This window comes from Archocentrus centrarchus, unplaced genomic scaffold, assembly GCF_007364275.1.
Source record: "Archocentrus centrarchus isolate MPI-CPG fArcCen1 unplaced genomic scaffold, fArcCen1 scaffold_41_ctg1, whole genome shotgun sequence".
NCBI classification, from domain to species: Eukaryota; Metazoa; Chordata; class Actinopteri; order Cichliformes; family Cichlidae; genus Archocentrus; species Archocentrus centrarchus.
Window position 1 is genome coordinate 2,689,425 of NW_022060267.1, and position 15,698 is coordinate 2,705,122.

The window sequence follows — 15,698 nt, forward strand, 5'->3', positions numbered from 1 at the left end:
TGTCTTTTTTTTACATGCAGAATAGTTGTTATTGTTTTAATGTTTGTAAGTCAACAGCCACGTGTGTGTTTTATAGTGTTTTTATAAGTTTTAATGCTTAAGTTGGGGATTTTACTTAGCTTATGCTCACCAATTGGCATACAATGATGAAACGTCCCCGATTTCATCGTTTGGGTTGCTTTGCTGAAGATGAGGACTCAAATAAAAATATAAATGAAACTTTTCTTTAAAAAAGGCAAGATGAGTCGAGAGTACAACGGCTCCTGGTTGTATTTCAGAAATCTGGTTACCTTAATGAAACAGTTACAGCCACTGCTATAATGCAGTCCTGTGTGATGGACTTGAAATGTTCAGTCTGAACTGATAATGGTCTCATTAAATTGTAGTATGACCGACCAAACAAGCAAACAAGAAAAAAAAGGATTTCAGGCAACAACTTTAAATGAGCTTTAACACTTGCAAGGTGAATGTAGCCTTGTATATAAGTATAATTTGTGCATTTGTAGCTTTGACAAGATAAATCATTCACTGATGGTGAACAGAGATCTTATAATTCAGAATCTGATGCATTTTAACCCATGTCCATGTAATCTTTTATTGCAGGGTTGGGTAGCTTAAAGATACACATTCAAATACTTGTAAGAGTTTACACATTTCTACTCTTGTACATATATGTCAATATATTCACAGTGTCAACAACACCTGGAATGTCAAATGTTGCAGGACGACATCCTGTTGATGGTAAGCTAATATATATGCTGAAAATTATTTCTTGAGAAGACATGCAAACTGTGGTGCTAGGTACATTTCACTATTTCCATCCCCAGTTGAGGTGTCAAGACTGTTTACAAGCAGATCAAGTAGAAGGCATCAAAGACGCAGCAATGCAACTGTCAGCCTCGCCACATATACACACGTTTTTTGTTGCCTTGGGCGAAAAGATTCAACAGTTGTTCCGAGGCGACCAGAGAAGGACGTCTCCAAAGGGCAGGACTAGGTGAGCGGCGCATATGTTTCCGAGGTATGTATCTACGTTATTGTTGCTTGAACTATTTTGCCTGCTCTAAGAACAGTAGAAAAAATATTGTATTTCCATAATGTAATGTTTATAGTGTAACAACGTCCTGGTTCTGTCTCTCCAAAAAGCAAGACTGTATGGTAACACATAGAATAATTTTAGGAAATTTTGTGAAAAACCTTCTGAAGCTCTTTCTGAATATTTTGAAAATTTACTGCTTGTTGTCTGTTGGTTTAGAGCAGCACAGTGTAGCTGTGCACGTCACTGAAATGTGTTTTCTCTTCTTAAGCCACGTATTTTAAATTAAAACAGAGATAACATTTGTTCTTCGTTGTTTTCAGTGGAATTCAAAGACTCCAGTGATAACAGAGTTTGGTGGTAAAGTGGGATTTCTTAATATTGTGTGTTTATTTTTCAGGTGACTGTTGGAGTTATGGTATAAATTCCATTCTGTTCATTATAAATTATCATATCTTCTGTTTGTATATTTTCTATAGTTGTTTTATGTGCATATGATACTGTTGTTTTTATGTTTGAAATGGGAACACGTGGTGTATTTCTTACAAAGGAAGTTGTAGTTACCTGCAGGCTGCTCTCAGCCTGCAGAGAACACATATAGGATACGTGTCTCGTATACGCCATGTTACAGGCACATTCTACAGGATACTTACTTACCATATATGGTAGGAAAAGCCAAGGATGTTGTTTATTACATGCTGTAAACTGCGTTGGTGTAACCCACGTGATCTTATTGTGAAAATCCGAATAAAAGCGCTGCACAGGAAGCGGTCCTTCGGGACAGATAACTTCCGCTCAGCTGAGAGCTGAGTTCAGGAACGGATCTCTCCTCCTTGCGCAAGTTTGAAATGAGTTGTGTGTTTGTTCTCTGAGTTATTAAAATGATCTGAACCTATCATGACTTTCATAGCTGTGAGGAATTAACAGATTGTCTTTATCAAAACTTTCCAAAGTTGAGGACTGCAGGTGGCTATGAGTTGCTCAAAAGCTCTGGTAACACAAGGAGCCGCCAGCTTCTCTGTTATACAGTGGCCCAAATGAAGGGTACAGTGTGCAATATCTGAAGGAACCAAGCACTATGATTCACCACTCTATATTTACATCCGCCTCTACAGTGCCATCTCAGCTTGGAGCCGGTAAATATATCTGCTTTTAGCTCATCATTTGCTGTTATTTTCAACTGTGTTATATGTATGTAGAGAGAGAGATGTAGAGAGATGTAAGTGTGTATATGTAGACTTGTTTTACTTCTTAAAACTGCTGTTTGTGTGCGGCTTCAGTCTTTATATATTTTTGTACTTTTACATGTAGGAAGAAACTGAGGGACCTTCTAACACATACATTGGACCACTGACGCCATGTCTTCTTTGTGGAGAGGAATTTCCGTTTTCACAGATAAGGCAACACAATCAGTCTTGTTCAAGGTACTGATCCAAATCTAAAGTTCTCATCTGTGCACCTGGTTTTCTTTATAAATGCAAAAGGACAAAATCTATGTAGTGCTTTTCCAGACATACTACCCACTTAAAGAACTTAACACTTCAGTCACATAAACTCATTCACAATCACATTCATATACCAATATGCAGATCGGTAGGCTTTAGTCCTTCCAGTGAAGTGATACATAATTAACAGCTGAATCAGAACTGATGTTATTTGGGAAGGTGATAAGTCAAACTTGTATTTACGTATGGATGGTTAGTTAACTTGTATAATGCAAAGTTACATTCCATGGATAGTGTATAACTTCCCTATCCACAATAAGTTGTGTCCACAACAAATCCATAGCTAATAATGTTTTTATAGATAGGTGGTGCACATAATCTGAAGCCATCACATAAAACACATTGTTGAGAAAGACATAAAGACACAGATGGTGAGGTTTACCCCCAAAAGTATTAATAATAACTTCATTTGTATGTGCCAACATCTTGTTCCTGATTAATTTTTTTTTTTTTTTTTTGTCATATTGAAATGTTTGTATTTCTTGTTAAAAAGTACTTCAGTAATCTGAAATTGATTGTTAAATTGATTCTTAAGACGATCACAGGATGGCAGGGAAAGACAGACTGAAGGTGAGAATGGAGAGGAATCTGTCCCTTCCACCAGTGGGGCAAGTCGCAGCTCTTCACGGCAACAAGTTGCAGATATAGTGGTGACACTGGAGACAGGTTCAGATCAGGGTTTGTAGAGTGATATCTGCAACCACCAGCAACAACATCTTATGTAGATTTGTCTGTCTGTCCATTGCCATTTCAAACAAACCATTTCTGTTAAAATATGTTTTGTAACTCATTTGTTATGCATGTGTTTTGTCTTTAGCTGGTCCTTCAACTGCTCTAAGCACACAGCAGCCTAATCCTCCAGATATTCAGAGGGACCTCGGAAATGGTAAGTAGCATGTACAGGTTAGACTTAGGACTCGAGTCTATTACTCAATAAACACGTTAGTACTCAGTTTAAATCCATGGCCACTAGGGTGCCATATAATGTTGGGCAGCTGCAGTAAATGGCTGGTTTCCAGTTATCTCAATTATGAGATCTGCATCTCGCTATTATAGGTTTCTCATTAGTTGACATCAGATCTTGTAATTATGACACTTTTTCTCGTAATTACAAGGTTTTTGTTGTTGTTTTTTCTTTTAACCACTTAACTGGCGGCTAAAAAAAACAAAAAACGCCTGAAAAAGCATACCCAAATTAAATCAGCTGCTGTTCCTGAACTCTTTGGAGTACACACAAAAGTTTAGTGTCTTTGCGAAGCAGACAACCTATATTTTTCATTTTTGTAGTCAAAAGCACTGTAACTGTAATGAGTTTGTAGCTATTAAGTTTGGAACACAGAAAAAGTAGACAATTTTTGCCTCGCCTAGATTTTTCCTGATTGTTATCATGTAACTACACACTGAATATAGAAGGTAACGACTGGAAAATACATTGGAGCTGTAGAATGAAGTCTTTTTGTCGTGCATTTCGAATTTCATCAAGATAGCACAAAAGCCTATTGTTTTGTAAAGGTTTTGTGCATTGATGCCCTGGCGTGCTCTCTCATGTGCCATTTGGATAGTCCAAGTGCCGCATCTAAGCCCCCTTTGACATGCAAATTTTAAAGGGCTGTAACTCCTCAATGCTTCAACATACAGTCATCAATGAGGGCTCTAATCAAAGATACTGTCCTGAGGAATCCTGTACTACACACAAAATTACTGAATAAATCATAAATAAAGCCATATTAATCCAATAAAATATGAATGACACTATTGTACATTGTAAAAAAAAAAAATAGTCACAAAACAAATCACCATTTCTGTAAATGCTATTTTATTTTTCAGAGTAATGTAAAAAAAAATACACAGCACAGCAAACTGCAACTATTTACAATTATTCTGCTCTACCCCCACCCCCCCTCACATGGAATTTTCAATGTGCCACTGGTTATAGCAGTCTCTGTTTGGGACAAAGCACAATGGCTTGTCACATGTGGTGCACTGGCCCTTCTGGCCTGTGCTGTAACAGGCATTAGATCCTCTTAATCAGATGAAGAAGCCTCTTCCACCATCTTCTCTTTGGCTGGCTGCCACTCATGATCAGAGGTTCCCCTAATTTGTAAAAGAAGGAAAATGTCAGGCCTTCATGCACCAAAAACCCAGTCATTTTTCAGTGATTCCCTTACACACACAATAAATACATTGTATCTCAAAAAAAGTTACAGTAAATGCAGACAGTGCATACACACATAAAATAAAAACCACACAATCCTCCCAGTAGTCCTTGTCTGATACAAAATGTACAACCTCCTCCCATACAATAACCCCCACCCCCAACTTGTAAAACTTTAGACACTTACTGGTCATCTCCATCGGAAAAACAAATCTTCTTCTGATGTTGGATCATCAGTTGAACGCAAAAGTCTGATGCTGAAATGTCGCTCTCTCTCCGTGTGAGCAATTCCACAACCTCCTGAGCGCTGAACTTGGTCTTGCCGGCGGCCCGCTGTGCCATTTCGCAAAACTCCAAACAACGATGCGATCACGACGAATCTCAAATGAAGCTCTGAGACGTTGTCCACCTCACCTTGCCCTTTTATCGGGTGATGCTGACGTAATAGAGAAGCCCACGAAACCCCCAATCGATACTTACAGTACACCTTTCCCTACCCCCAAACACCTGGCACATTTCAATACGTAAATCACACCACTATACAGCGCCCACGCAAACACACAATATAAGTGGCGCCACAGCGGCGCACGGTTATATTTCTGTGTAATGGTGCATGCCAAGCTCAGCATTACATACATATTTACATCAGAACGGCATATAATACGAGGACGAGCTGAGAATAAAAACTTACCTTCTGCCTTCTGAGTAACAGGTGTTCATTGCAGCGATAAAACTGGTCAAATCAGCGACGACATTCTCTAATACAAAATAATCCACTCTCGTGAGTCATTAGTCACTTCGTATAATAAATGTAGTCTGTTTTTGATGCATTCTGACAATCCATTGCCGAGAGAAAACATTGTAAATACTGTTTATGCACGTCAGCGCATAGACTCCTACTTCCTGTTTGGTTTACGCATGGAGGACGCAGCAAATACGCACTGAATACGCAGGGAGTTTATGCCTTCATGTGAAAACACACCCCATAGTGCCATATACCCACGTGTCGGGAATTTTATTGGCTATCCATCTGTGGTTTTAGATTTCAGGTTAGAGTTGACCAATAAGAACGATTGGAGAACATTTGGGGCATGTCCTTAAATGTCACATGACGCTCTCTGGATATTATTGGCTCTGGAAAATCCATTTCATAACATGATTGGCTAAATGAGGTGTCAATCGAATTCTGAGGGTCTAGTCTGTCATATAAAAGCATCGTGAGGGCGAACGGCAGCGTTACTGTGACGCTATGAGGCTTCAAAGTCGGAAATCGCTACAGAGGGCCCGGGGCGGGCCCTTGCCAGTTAACAGGTTAACCTTGAATGCAATGCGCTTCTGTAGTTAGTAGTAAAGGTGAGACTTTTAAATAATTAGTTCTTGTTCACAGTTTTTTTTTTTTTTTTTTTACATGCTGTAGGGGTTTGTCTTTAAGAGAGAGAGAGCTTTTATTTTACTTAAAATTGTCTTTGAAAATACTGTCCCAATGAAAGATATTTAGGAAAAGGGCCCTAGGTGTATGAATAGTTCTTTTCAGGTTCCAAGATGGCGGTGCGCACAGACGCAGCGGCTCACGGGTCTTCCTTTCGGTGCTCTTTTTGTACTTTTTGTATTTCATATTTGTTAGTTTTGGTGCTCCAATCTCATTGTACATCCTGTATAATGACAATAAAGGCATTCTATTCTATTCTATTCTATTCTATTCTATTTTTTCTGTGTGTCTGTGTTGTCAGAAAATGAATGGCAACCTGGCATGGTTGTATGTAGCATATGTTTTGCTCGTTGAACAGCAGATAGGCACCAGGTTTCAAGCTACCCTATATGGAAGAAGCAGATTTAGAAAATGATTGGTTGGAATGGATGGTTGTGTATAATTTTGATTTTTATGTATATAGAATCTGAAATTTAAATTCACTAATCAGTTTGTATGCCTTTTCTGGTCATGTTTCTTTCAAGCTTGGATTACAGAAGTAGTTCCAGCCAAAGCGTCTGAGCTGTACATTGAGTCAGTACATGAAGCAAACAAGGATAAAGAGAGTCTTTCATTTACCCTGAGTTTAAGAGATACCCTGAAGGAAAGGAACCGTGCCATTCTGAGATTCTACAAAAGGCCACGGGTGCAGTGGACTAACCCACTGCGATGTCATCTCATAGGTAAAATATTCATTTATTTTTAAAAATCCTGTCAACTCCTCCAACTGCCCTTGTAAACTCGACTGTTTTTTGTCCAAAAAGAAATTAGTCCAGTCTTGACTCTACAGCTGGATGGAGACATAATGTCTTGCAAGAGTTTGCTTTCATTTTGGACCCACAATTGTCTTCTGTCTTCAATTGTCTTGTCTTTTTTTTTTTAGGTGATGCTGCCATTGGAGAGGGTGTTAATAGACATGTACTTTCAATAGTCATGTCAAACCTTCAGAATGGATTCTTGCTTGATGACGAAACTGGTATGGTTGTTAATTTTTCATTTTCTTGAATTGGCGGGTATGGAGATTGTTCAGAAAAACCTGTTTATGTTAATATTATCAATTGTTGTTGACAGAACTGAAGACATTGCTGTTTGAGGGTGAGCAGGACCATCTCACTCCCTCTACATCGAGGCTGCTCCTAGAAAGCGACTTTTTCGTGTGGCGGGTCGAATTATCGGCCACAGCTTTCTGAATGGTGGTCCTTGTCTGGTTGGTCTCAGCCAAGGAATCATCCATGTGCTGTTTGGAGGGGAACCAGAAACAGCCACTGTAACTGAGTCAGATTGTGCTGACCAAGATGTCCGTGAGGTCATAAGAATGGTTTGTAAATTTCAGTTTACTTTGAAAATACAAGACCTACAACAAAAGTTTTTTTTTTCATGACAATTTTTGTAAATAGCATGAGATACAAACTCTTTTATTTGCACATTTTTAAAATTCTTCAGATGTACTTTGGGCTATATGTTTAGGTTTGCATATGTATCATGTGATGCCATACTGCTTTATTTCTCCTACAATAAATACTTAGTTACAGGGAACAAAGGATTTGTCAGAGGAGGAGAAATCCGTGGTTCTCTCTTTGACGTTGCCATGGGATCTTCCTGGAGTTACAGTCAATAACAGACATTGGCTCCAAGAAAAAAATACTCCTCCATGCTGTAAGTTATGGTACCTGCAGAAACAATATCTGATGAAAGGCCACAATCTGTTAAAGTGAACGTAGACTAGTATTGTTCTTAAGTCACTGCAATCATGACAGCCCTACCTGATATACCTACATCATAACGGTTTTAAGTGTGGATGATAAGAAATTGTTTGACAGAAGGTTATTTTTTTGCAAGAGATTGTCCTTTTTTAAAAAAAAAAAAAAAAAAAAAAAAGAAAAATTGATGGAAAATATTTATGGTGCCTATAGAAATAGTCAACTCTATATTTTTCGAATCACACATTCAAAAAATGAACTCCACTCAAAAATCCACTCATTAAGCTTTATAATTTTTATAACACTGAAAACAAAGATTTTAAACAACAGTATTTTATGAGTTCAATTAAAAAAAACTTTTTTATTTTATTTCAAGCATTCAGGATCTCATATGAAACACGCACCCCAGAGCTTGAGAACATGCTGAACTTATCTCTTGAACATTATTACCACAGGACCATACTGAGCTTTGTAAATGTAAAAAGTGCTGCAACTGGAATTACAAAATGAAAAAACTACTCTCGATTTCCAAAAGTCATTGTCTTTGTCACAACAAATTTATAAGATTTGTTTGCTTTATTTTTTCAAAGAAATTGTTTTTTTTTTCATGTGTAGGTTTTGGAAAGAACAGCACAACAGGTGAAACAAATCCGAAGAGGGCTGAAAGACACAGGTGTGTGGGAATTTTTCAGTTCCAGGCCTGATGCTGTGCCAGTACTTTTTCCAAGGGCCAGTGAGGCAGAGATAACCCCACAGGTAAGTTTACTTTGCAAAGATTAGAATCCAACACTGCATACAAATAACCATCTGTCCCATATGCCCGCATATCCATTAAGGTTAGTGGGTGGAGATGGTGCCTACATCCAGCGGTTGGGGGCAAGAGGTGGTGTACACTTGAGATGGCTTGTCAGCACATCCCAGTGCATGCCAACACTTACTCTTGTATTTCCTATGTGTGTTTTTCACTTTTGGACTGAAAGACAAACATCTGTACACATCAAAAGTTCTGCCTTAACACAGTTTTTCATTTTCTTCAGTTACCTACATTCCAAGTAATTTACAGTGAAATTTCTTTTTTGTAGATGGTAATCGATAACATAAACTGGCCTAAAGATGAAGATATAGATGAAGACATACTCTCGTTGGATGATCACTGTCTGATCATGAGCTTCCTCCGAAGATTCATAGAAAATGGTAAGCAAAGATTATACATTTTTCAATACACTTTATATATGCTTTTGGAAAGTGAATTATGAACATGTAAATAATCTTGCTAACATAATACATTCATTTGTGTCATAAAAGGAACATCAGACATCCTCAAGAGTTTACTAACATTCTGGACTGGCTGGGGTGTGGTATGCTCCAATCTCGAGGTCGAAGTTATTGACTGCAGTCTCCCACAGTCGTCCACTTGCTTCCTGACTTTGAAGCGATCCAAAAACCACAAAAACTATGAAGACTTCCACCAAGACCTTATGGCAAGCATTTCTTCGGCCTATTCTGGTTTTGGTCAGATTTAAGCTGGGCCATTTAAACAACGAATGTTGTTGGTTATTGGTATTATTACTTTTAAATTGTTCTTATGGTTCAGTCTCTTGATAGATATGGATATTCTGGAATAATCCACTTGTTAATTATGTATTAGAATTTGACAGTACTCAGCATTGTTGTTGTTCTGATCAACTATAAAAACAGTTCCATATTATTGTAGGACGTTTTCTGAAAACATTTGCTTAAAAAAAGAGATTAGACCAACAAAGTCATGAATAGACATAGCTTAATTACAAACGGTTAAATCTGATATTATCACGAATTCTTAATGAAAGCTGAAATGGTTTCATAACAGTGATTTTATTACATATATACATATCTGTGCAAACAGGTCAATGTTCACGTTTGGATACAAGATGCCTAACCTGATATATTGTATCTTCACAGCAAATATTGAATAAAAAAAAACAATTTGAACAGAAAAACTGTCATTTCTATTACAAAGATCTAAATGTCACAGTTGTTATGCCAAAAGAGGCACAGACACATGTTGATGAGAAGCAACTACCCTCACCAAAAAGGAATGTGTATACATTTCAAAAAAACAAACTTGCAACTAATCTCTATCAAGCAAATGTCTTTGGTAGCTGTAACCTAAATATTTCCAATATTACAGTCAGTACATCAATTGTCTGTTGATAAACAATAATCACATTTGAAAACAAGCCAGTTGGATCTGGTAGTGTTTCAAATTCCACCTGAGTCAAAGGCCGTGGAAGCTCAACCTCTGGCACTGTCACCCCATCATGATGGCGACCATATGGACTCTCCCAGTCAATACCATATTGGAGGTCAACCTACACAATATTTTTGAAAGCATGATGTAAATTACATCCAAATTACATGCACTTTTGTGTGTTTGGACAAAAAAAAAATCATTTCACTTTCTAGAGTGGCATTAATAAAACCAACCTGTGCGGGGTCGTGACCTTCACGTTGGTTTTGAGACCACAACAGTAGCGGTGATTGGTTCCCTTCTGTGCGTAGTTTGTGGTTGTTCCAGCCGTCCTTGAAAAACTGCAGATGTCTGTTGAGCTGAGGTAGAAAGGCCCAGTGTAATGCATACAAGTGCACCTCATTGTCTGTGTGAAGTAGGCCCTCAGTCTCCAGGTAGCAGAAAGTAGTGTAAAACAGATCCAACACTCCCCCAAATACATCTCTCCACAACCTTTCAATCCTGGATAGAAAAGAAAAGGTATTAGTGTGGAAAAGGTGCAGAACTAGGTTGTCATCATGCACTTATATATAGACCTACAACTCATAAATAATAATGATTAGAATTTGTTAAACAATGAGTGGAAATATAAGTAAAAAATGTTTTGATTGATCAGTATAAATAGTAGGACATTAAGTGAAGTTGAGTTGTATACAACATTTCAGCAACAAGGAAGCTGAAGTGCTTTACACCAATAAAACATAATCCAGTAACCAAGTATGAAACAGGAATAACCTTAAAATTTTTTAAATGTACTCTTAGAAAATAACCTACATCAAATTTGTTGATAAATGTTCCAGTTACTGTTAATCAAAGGCAACTCTAGACAGGTGGATTTATAGCCTTTATTGAAAAAATGTGTCAGCTGTTTTGTATTTTTCCTGAAGTTTGTTCCAGGTTAGAGGAGCATAAAAAACTGAATGCTGCTTCTCCATGTTTTGTTCTGGTTCTGGGGATGCAGACTAGACTACAACCAGAAGACCTGAGTGGTCTGGAGGTTGACACAATGACAAAATGTCTTTAATGTATTTTGTTGCTAAGGTTTTGTGTGATTTATAATCTAACAGAAGTATTTTAAAGTCTATTCTGTGAGCTGCAGGGAGCCAGTGGAAGGACTTTAGAACTGGGGTGATATGCTCCTGCGATATCTTCCTGGTAGAGTAAAGTAAATCGAACTGTATTTACAATGTACCAACTTTTATGGAAATAGTCTGGATAAAAAAACATGGAGCGCACACAAAGACTGTAAGGTAAATACCTCTGGTTATGTGTGCTTCTTCCAGTTAGGTGAGAGTTTCTGTTTGGGCCTCTGGTTGAGACCATGAAGTGTGCCACTTGTACATTCTCTCCTCCTTTGTCAGAACGAACACGTGATGGCACTCCATATGTATTCACAGCTTCAAGAAAGCTGTTAAGCACTGTTGTGGCACGATTGTTGGTGGCAGCAGTCAGGTAAACAATGAGGCGACTAAAGCCATCAATGCCCCCGTGAACAACAATTCGCCATCTCTACAGACAACAAAAAAAGTTTTGATTAGCACTGGTACAGTAACATAGTTTAACAGTCTTACTGTGGAGAGGTAGGACTGTATGTTGCTATGGGAGCATTTGCTGGAGCACCTAATCCACACAGACACTCTGATCAGAGGACGAACACAGGAGGACAGCTACTGTGACTTTAATGCTGAAGCACACTACACATTCTTTACAGTTTGTCCAATACGGCACAATCTGTTTCAAACACAGACAGGTATCAATGTAACTGAAAAATAACTGCCACCAGTGGCTCAATATATATATTCCTAAACACCCCTTAGCTGCCAAACAAGCTGCCTGATATAAAACACTAAGTTCAGCATTAAACAAAAACAAACACTAATACTAGATAATTTGTAACACTCGTGTTTGCTGAATTTAGGCCTGGCATCCAAAGCAAATACAAATCATAACTTCAGTGCTCTTATTCTGCAGTGTCCATCACTTATTAAGAAGGTAAATATGGACATGCCAAACCACAGGGTTGTTTCCTAAAGAGTCCATTTTTCTCTAGAGAAAACAATGTTATCTGACTTTAATCTCATTGAGTTTGTTGGTGTCCTTGTTAGTCTGTTTCTTAAGGCAACTAATTTGTCTAGTATTAATCATTAGAGTTCCTGATTTTCTGTTCTATAAAAATGGAAACGCTATAACTAATACTTTAGAAGACTGCATGTAATTGTAATGTCAATTTGCTTCCTCTTTTGTTTAAAGCATTACATTAATCTCTGACCATGACCGCTCAAAGCATTTTTATGAAACCATTTTTATGAACATACATGAATACAATGTATTATTATAAATTATTTTAAATGCTTCATACAAACAATACGTTTGATGCTTCAGAAGCAGAGTGACTTCGTTTTCTTGACCAAAACAGTTTTATGTGAGATGGTTGCTATAGCACAGGGAAAATTTTTTACGCTTGATTTATGATGATTTAACTTGTTACCCCTCTGACACTAATCCATCACTCCAGAATTTCTCTAGTCTATTTATTTTAATACAGAAGTTATTTCTCTTTGTCCAGGAAGTACCTTAAGTATTGTTCTTGTTTGATCAAACAAGTAAGTCTGACCTTATAAGTTTATGGTTTCCATCTATGTGCCACAAACTGTTTGGAGCTGGAACAGAGTATCTTCTACGCTGAACAGTTTGAAGCTGGAATGTGCGCATCAAAATTCCCTGCTGGTCCACACGGCGCATTGCTTCTTGCACTCGTCTTCCTTGAAAAATGAATGAGACCATAATTAAAACATGTTTGATTTGGAGGTGATGAACAGAATCAAAAAGAAAATTTAACCCATCAACTGTTATCTGAAAACATGTACATGCAAGTCAATGGGTCCATGAGGACACTGGTGTCTTCAGGACAGTTAAGAGGGCATTAGATTATTACCATGTGATTGCTATAAATTTGAAAAAAGATTTTTCCTTTCAATCGTGTTTTTTGTGTGTGTGTGTGTCCTTGTTACTTTGCATAGAAGTGATAAACAATGAGCTGTCTGTCATACAGCACATTATGTCTACAACTGCAATAGGTGCTTATCAGCGCCATCATAAGCACATCTGTTATTGACTTACTTTGGATGTGAATACCTCGAGCATTCAAGTAGCCCAACATCATCTTGTATCCTGTATTGGGATGATAACTTAGAATGTCTCGCACAACTCCATCCAACTCATCATCTCCGATGTTGCTGAATAAATCCGATACTCTACGAGAAAAAAATAATACACAATGTCTAGTCAGTAGAAAACAATTGACTATGTGTTTCTTTAGCAAACACATAGGTTTTGACCATTCATATTATGTCATTAAATATACAGCTAATGCTAAATACTTTTGACAGCTCCAAAATACAGTCACACTATTGCTGAAAGTGAGGTTCACCACAGTGATTGAAAATGGACCAGCCCGGATTTCTGACACTAATGTATTACACATTTTAAGAGAATTAGTACCATAAGAGCTATGTGGAAGTGCCGTGTAATGGTGGATATTAACACACATTCGTAATTATTCTGCTGATGCGGTCTACACCCTCACACAAAATTAATATATTTTAATATGAAGAACACAGCTCATAATTCAAAACTGAACTATACTAGTACAGGTTAAAGGCTTACCATACATATTACGTCACTATGTGTACAGTTGAATACATAACAGATGTTCCGCTACAATTTGGAACTATAATGAAAATAGAAAATACTACTGAGTTCAAAGTAGCAACAGAAACACAACACGTACTTACCTAACACCATAGTCTGCCATCCGCCGGTGAACTGTTCTTTCACTGACCCCAAAAAGTTCCGCAATATCCTTTACTGACAGACCCACAAGCAAAAAGGACTCCAAGGCTTCAGCGGGCAGCAAATATCCAGGTCTCCCAGCAGTTCTTGTGTGGTACACAGACTGTGCAAGCGACACGCCACCTCCTCCAGAATCTGGAGAACTAATGGGTCAGCTTCACTATCCGGTCTGCAGCTAAATGCAGTAGCCTCTCATTCAAAATATCCACGCGAAACAATAAATAGTCATCAGTGACAGTATTGCTTTCAGCTAAGCTAGCAAGGTGCCTTAATTCTTCTGCAATTGCCTGAGACATCTCTGCTAAGCGTTCACTTCCTCTAAATTTCTGCAACAAGTCAAGACCCAGGCATGCACAATCGATCTGCACATGGATCCTGCTCCTTCTTGTTTATTGACCAATAGCAGAGGAGCTGGAGCAAGAAGACAACCCTCCTCATTTGCATAATGAGGCAGAAATGCATACGGTAAAGGAAAAAGAGCAGGAGGAAAAGGCAAAACAAAACATTTATATTTCTTGATGAAAACGCATGCGTAAGGAAAAAGAAAATTTATACATTTCTTGATGAAAACTCGTGTATAAGGAAAAGGAAAAACAAAATATAGACACTATATATATATTTCTGCTTTTATTTCTAATTATGTCAGTTTCGGTCCTCCATAGTCAGGAGCTAAATTACCTGAGAACATACAAAGCCAGAAAGCTAATGTGGGCATTGTCAACAAATGTTAAAAGTACAGTATCTGAAAAGGGATTTAAGATACTTCCTTTATAATTGGTCATTTAACATGATGATATGCATTCTTTTCTATTTTTGTTCATGTGAAAAGTATATTTTTCTTTCTTTATTTTAATCTTATTTGTATTGGTATGTGCCCTTAAATGTCAACATGGTTAATGGACTGAACAGTGAAGAAACAGAATTGTGGCTGAAGTGACAAAAGAAACAGATGTTTATTTTATGTGAATAAATTCTGGCAAGACTGACCAGGCGAACGGCAGCACGTTTTCTTCTGCTCATTGTTTCTCCTGTTTTACAGGAGTGTAATCTGTCTTCACGCCCGCTGTAACGGGGCCTGTTACATTTGCACTGTTAAAGTCCCCGGCTACGATGAGAGCCGCATCACGCTGGTTAGCCTGATAGGTGGAAATAGCCTCATGTAGCTCGGATAGTGCAGTGTTTGTGTCCGCCTGAGGTGGAATATAGACGGCGCTGAAGATGACCAAAGTGAACTCGCGGGGCAGGTAGTGGGGACGGCATTTCAGGGTTAGGAGCTCCAGGTTAGGTGAACATGATTGTTTCAGAGGGACAACATTCCTACTGTCACACCAGTTGTTATTAATCATTAGGCACACACCTCCTCCTCTTGATTTTCCAGACTCACTCGTTCTGTCCGTGCGATGAACACTGAAGAACTCCGACGGCTGTACGGCGTGGTCCGGTATGAGGGGGGTCAGCCATGTCTCCGTGAGACAGATGATGTTGCAGTCCCTTATGTCCCTCTGAAACTGTATCCTGGCCCTGAGTTCGTCCAGCTTGTTATCCAGTGACTGGACATTAGCCAACAGGATGCTCGGCAGTGGCGTTTGGTGCGCTCTGCGCCTCAGCCTCTCTCTTACGCCGGCTCTTTTCCCTCGGGGCCTTGTCCGTGACCTGGGTGCTCCGCGCCCTCCTTTGTTTGAGCTGGCCCACTGGAAATGCAGTATCTCCTGG

The 15,698-nt window shown here is 38.5% G+C and overlaps 1 protein-coding gene and 1 long non-coding RNA gene across 3 annotated transcripts; one reads left to right on the plus strand and one right to left on the minus strand.

The window, feature by feature from the left end:
* Positions 1-2,148: 2,148 nt before the first annotated feature.
* LOC115777008 (uncharacterized) lies at positions 2,149-9,524 on the plus strand. 2 transcript variants are annotated; one of them, XR_004019564.1, is made up of 11 exons: positions 2,163-2,172; positions 2,348-2,460; positions 3,077-3,219; positions 3,359-3,427; positions 6,650-6,847; positions 7,048-7,140; positions 7,236-7,482; positions 7,691-7,820; positions 8,480-8,620; positions 8,947-9,058; positions 9,170-9,524. It is a non-coding gene; the product is annotated as an uncharacterized LOC115777008 (long non-coding RNA). The 2 variants fall into 2 exon arrangements; XR_004019563.1 differs by lacking the exon at positions 3,077-3,219 and having other exon boundaries at positions 2,149-2,172.
* Positions 9,525-9,984: 460 nt separating this feature from the next.
* LOC115776936 (uncharacterized) lies at positions 9,985-14,050 on the minus strand. The gene is made up of 6 exons (XM_030724737.1): positions 13,928-14,050; positions 13,254-13,387; positions 12,748-12,895; positions 11,392-11,640; positions 10,331-10,595; positions 9,985-10,215 (listed from the first exon to the last, which is right to left on the minus strand). The coding sequence occupies exons 1-6, from the start codon at positions 13,945-13,947 to the stop codon at positions 9,985-9,987; spliced, it is 1,047 nt and encodes a 348-aa protein (XP_030580597.1). The 5' UTR covers positions 13,948-14,050.
* Positions 14,051-15,698: the final 1,648 nt, after the last annotated feature.

Excerpts from the sequence above, each read along its gene's own strand:
- LOC115776936 (XM_030724737.1), bottom strand. The coding sequence starts at position 13,947 with ATGGCAGACTATGGTGTTAG. Across the intron at positions 10,596-11,391 it reads AGAAGCACACATAACCAGAG|GATTGAAAGGTTGTGGAGAG; the intron begins GTATTTACCTTA and ends TTTTCTATCCAG. Across the intron at positions 10,216-10,330 it reads AAGGTCACGACCCCGCACAG|GTTGACCTCCAATATGGTAT; the intron begins GTTGGTTTTATT and ends AATATTGTGTAG.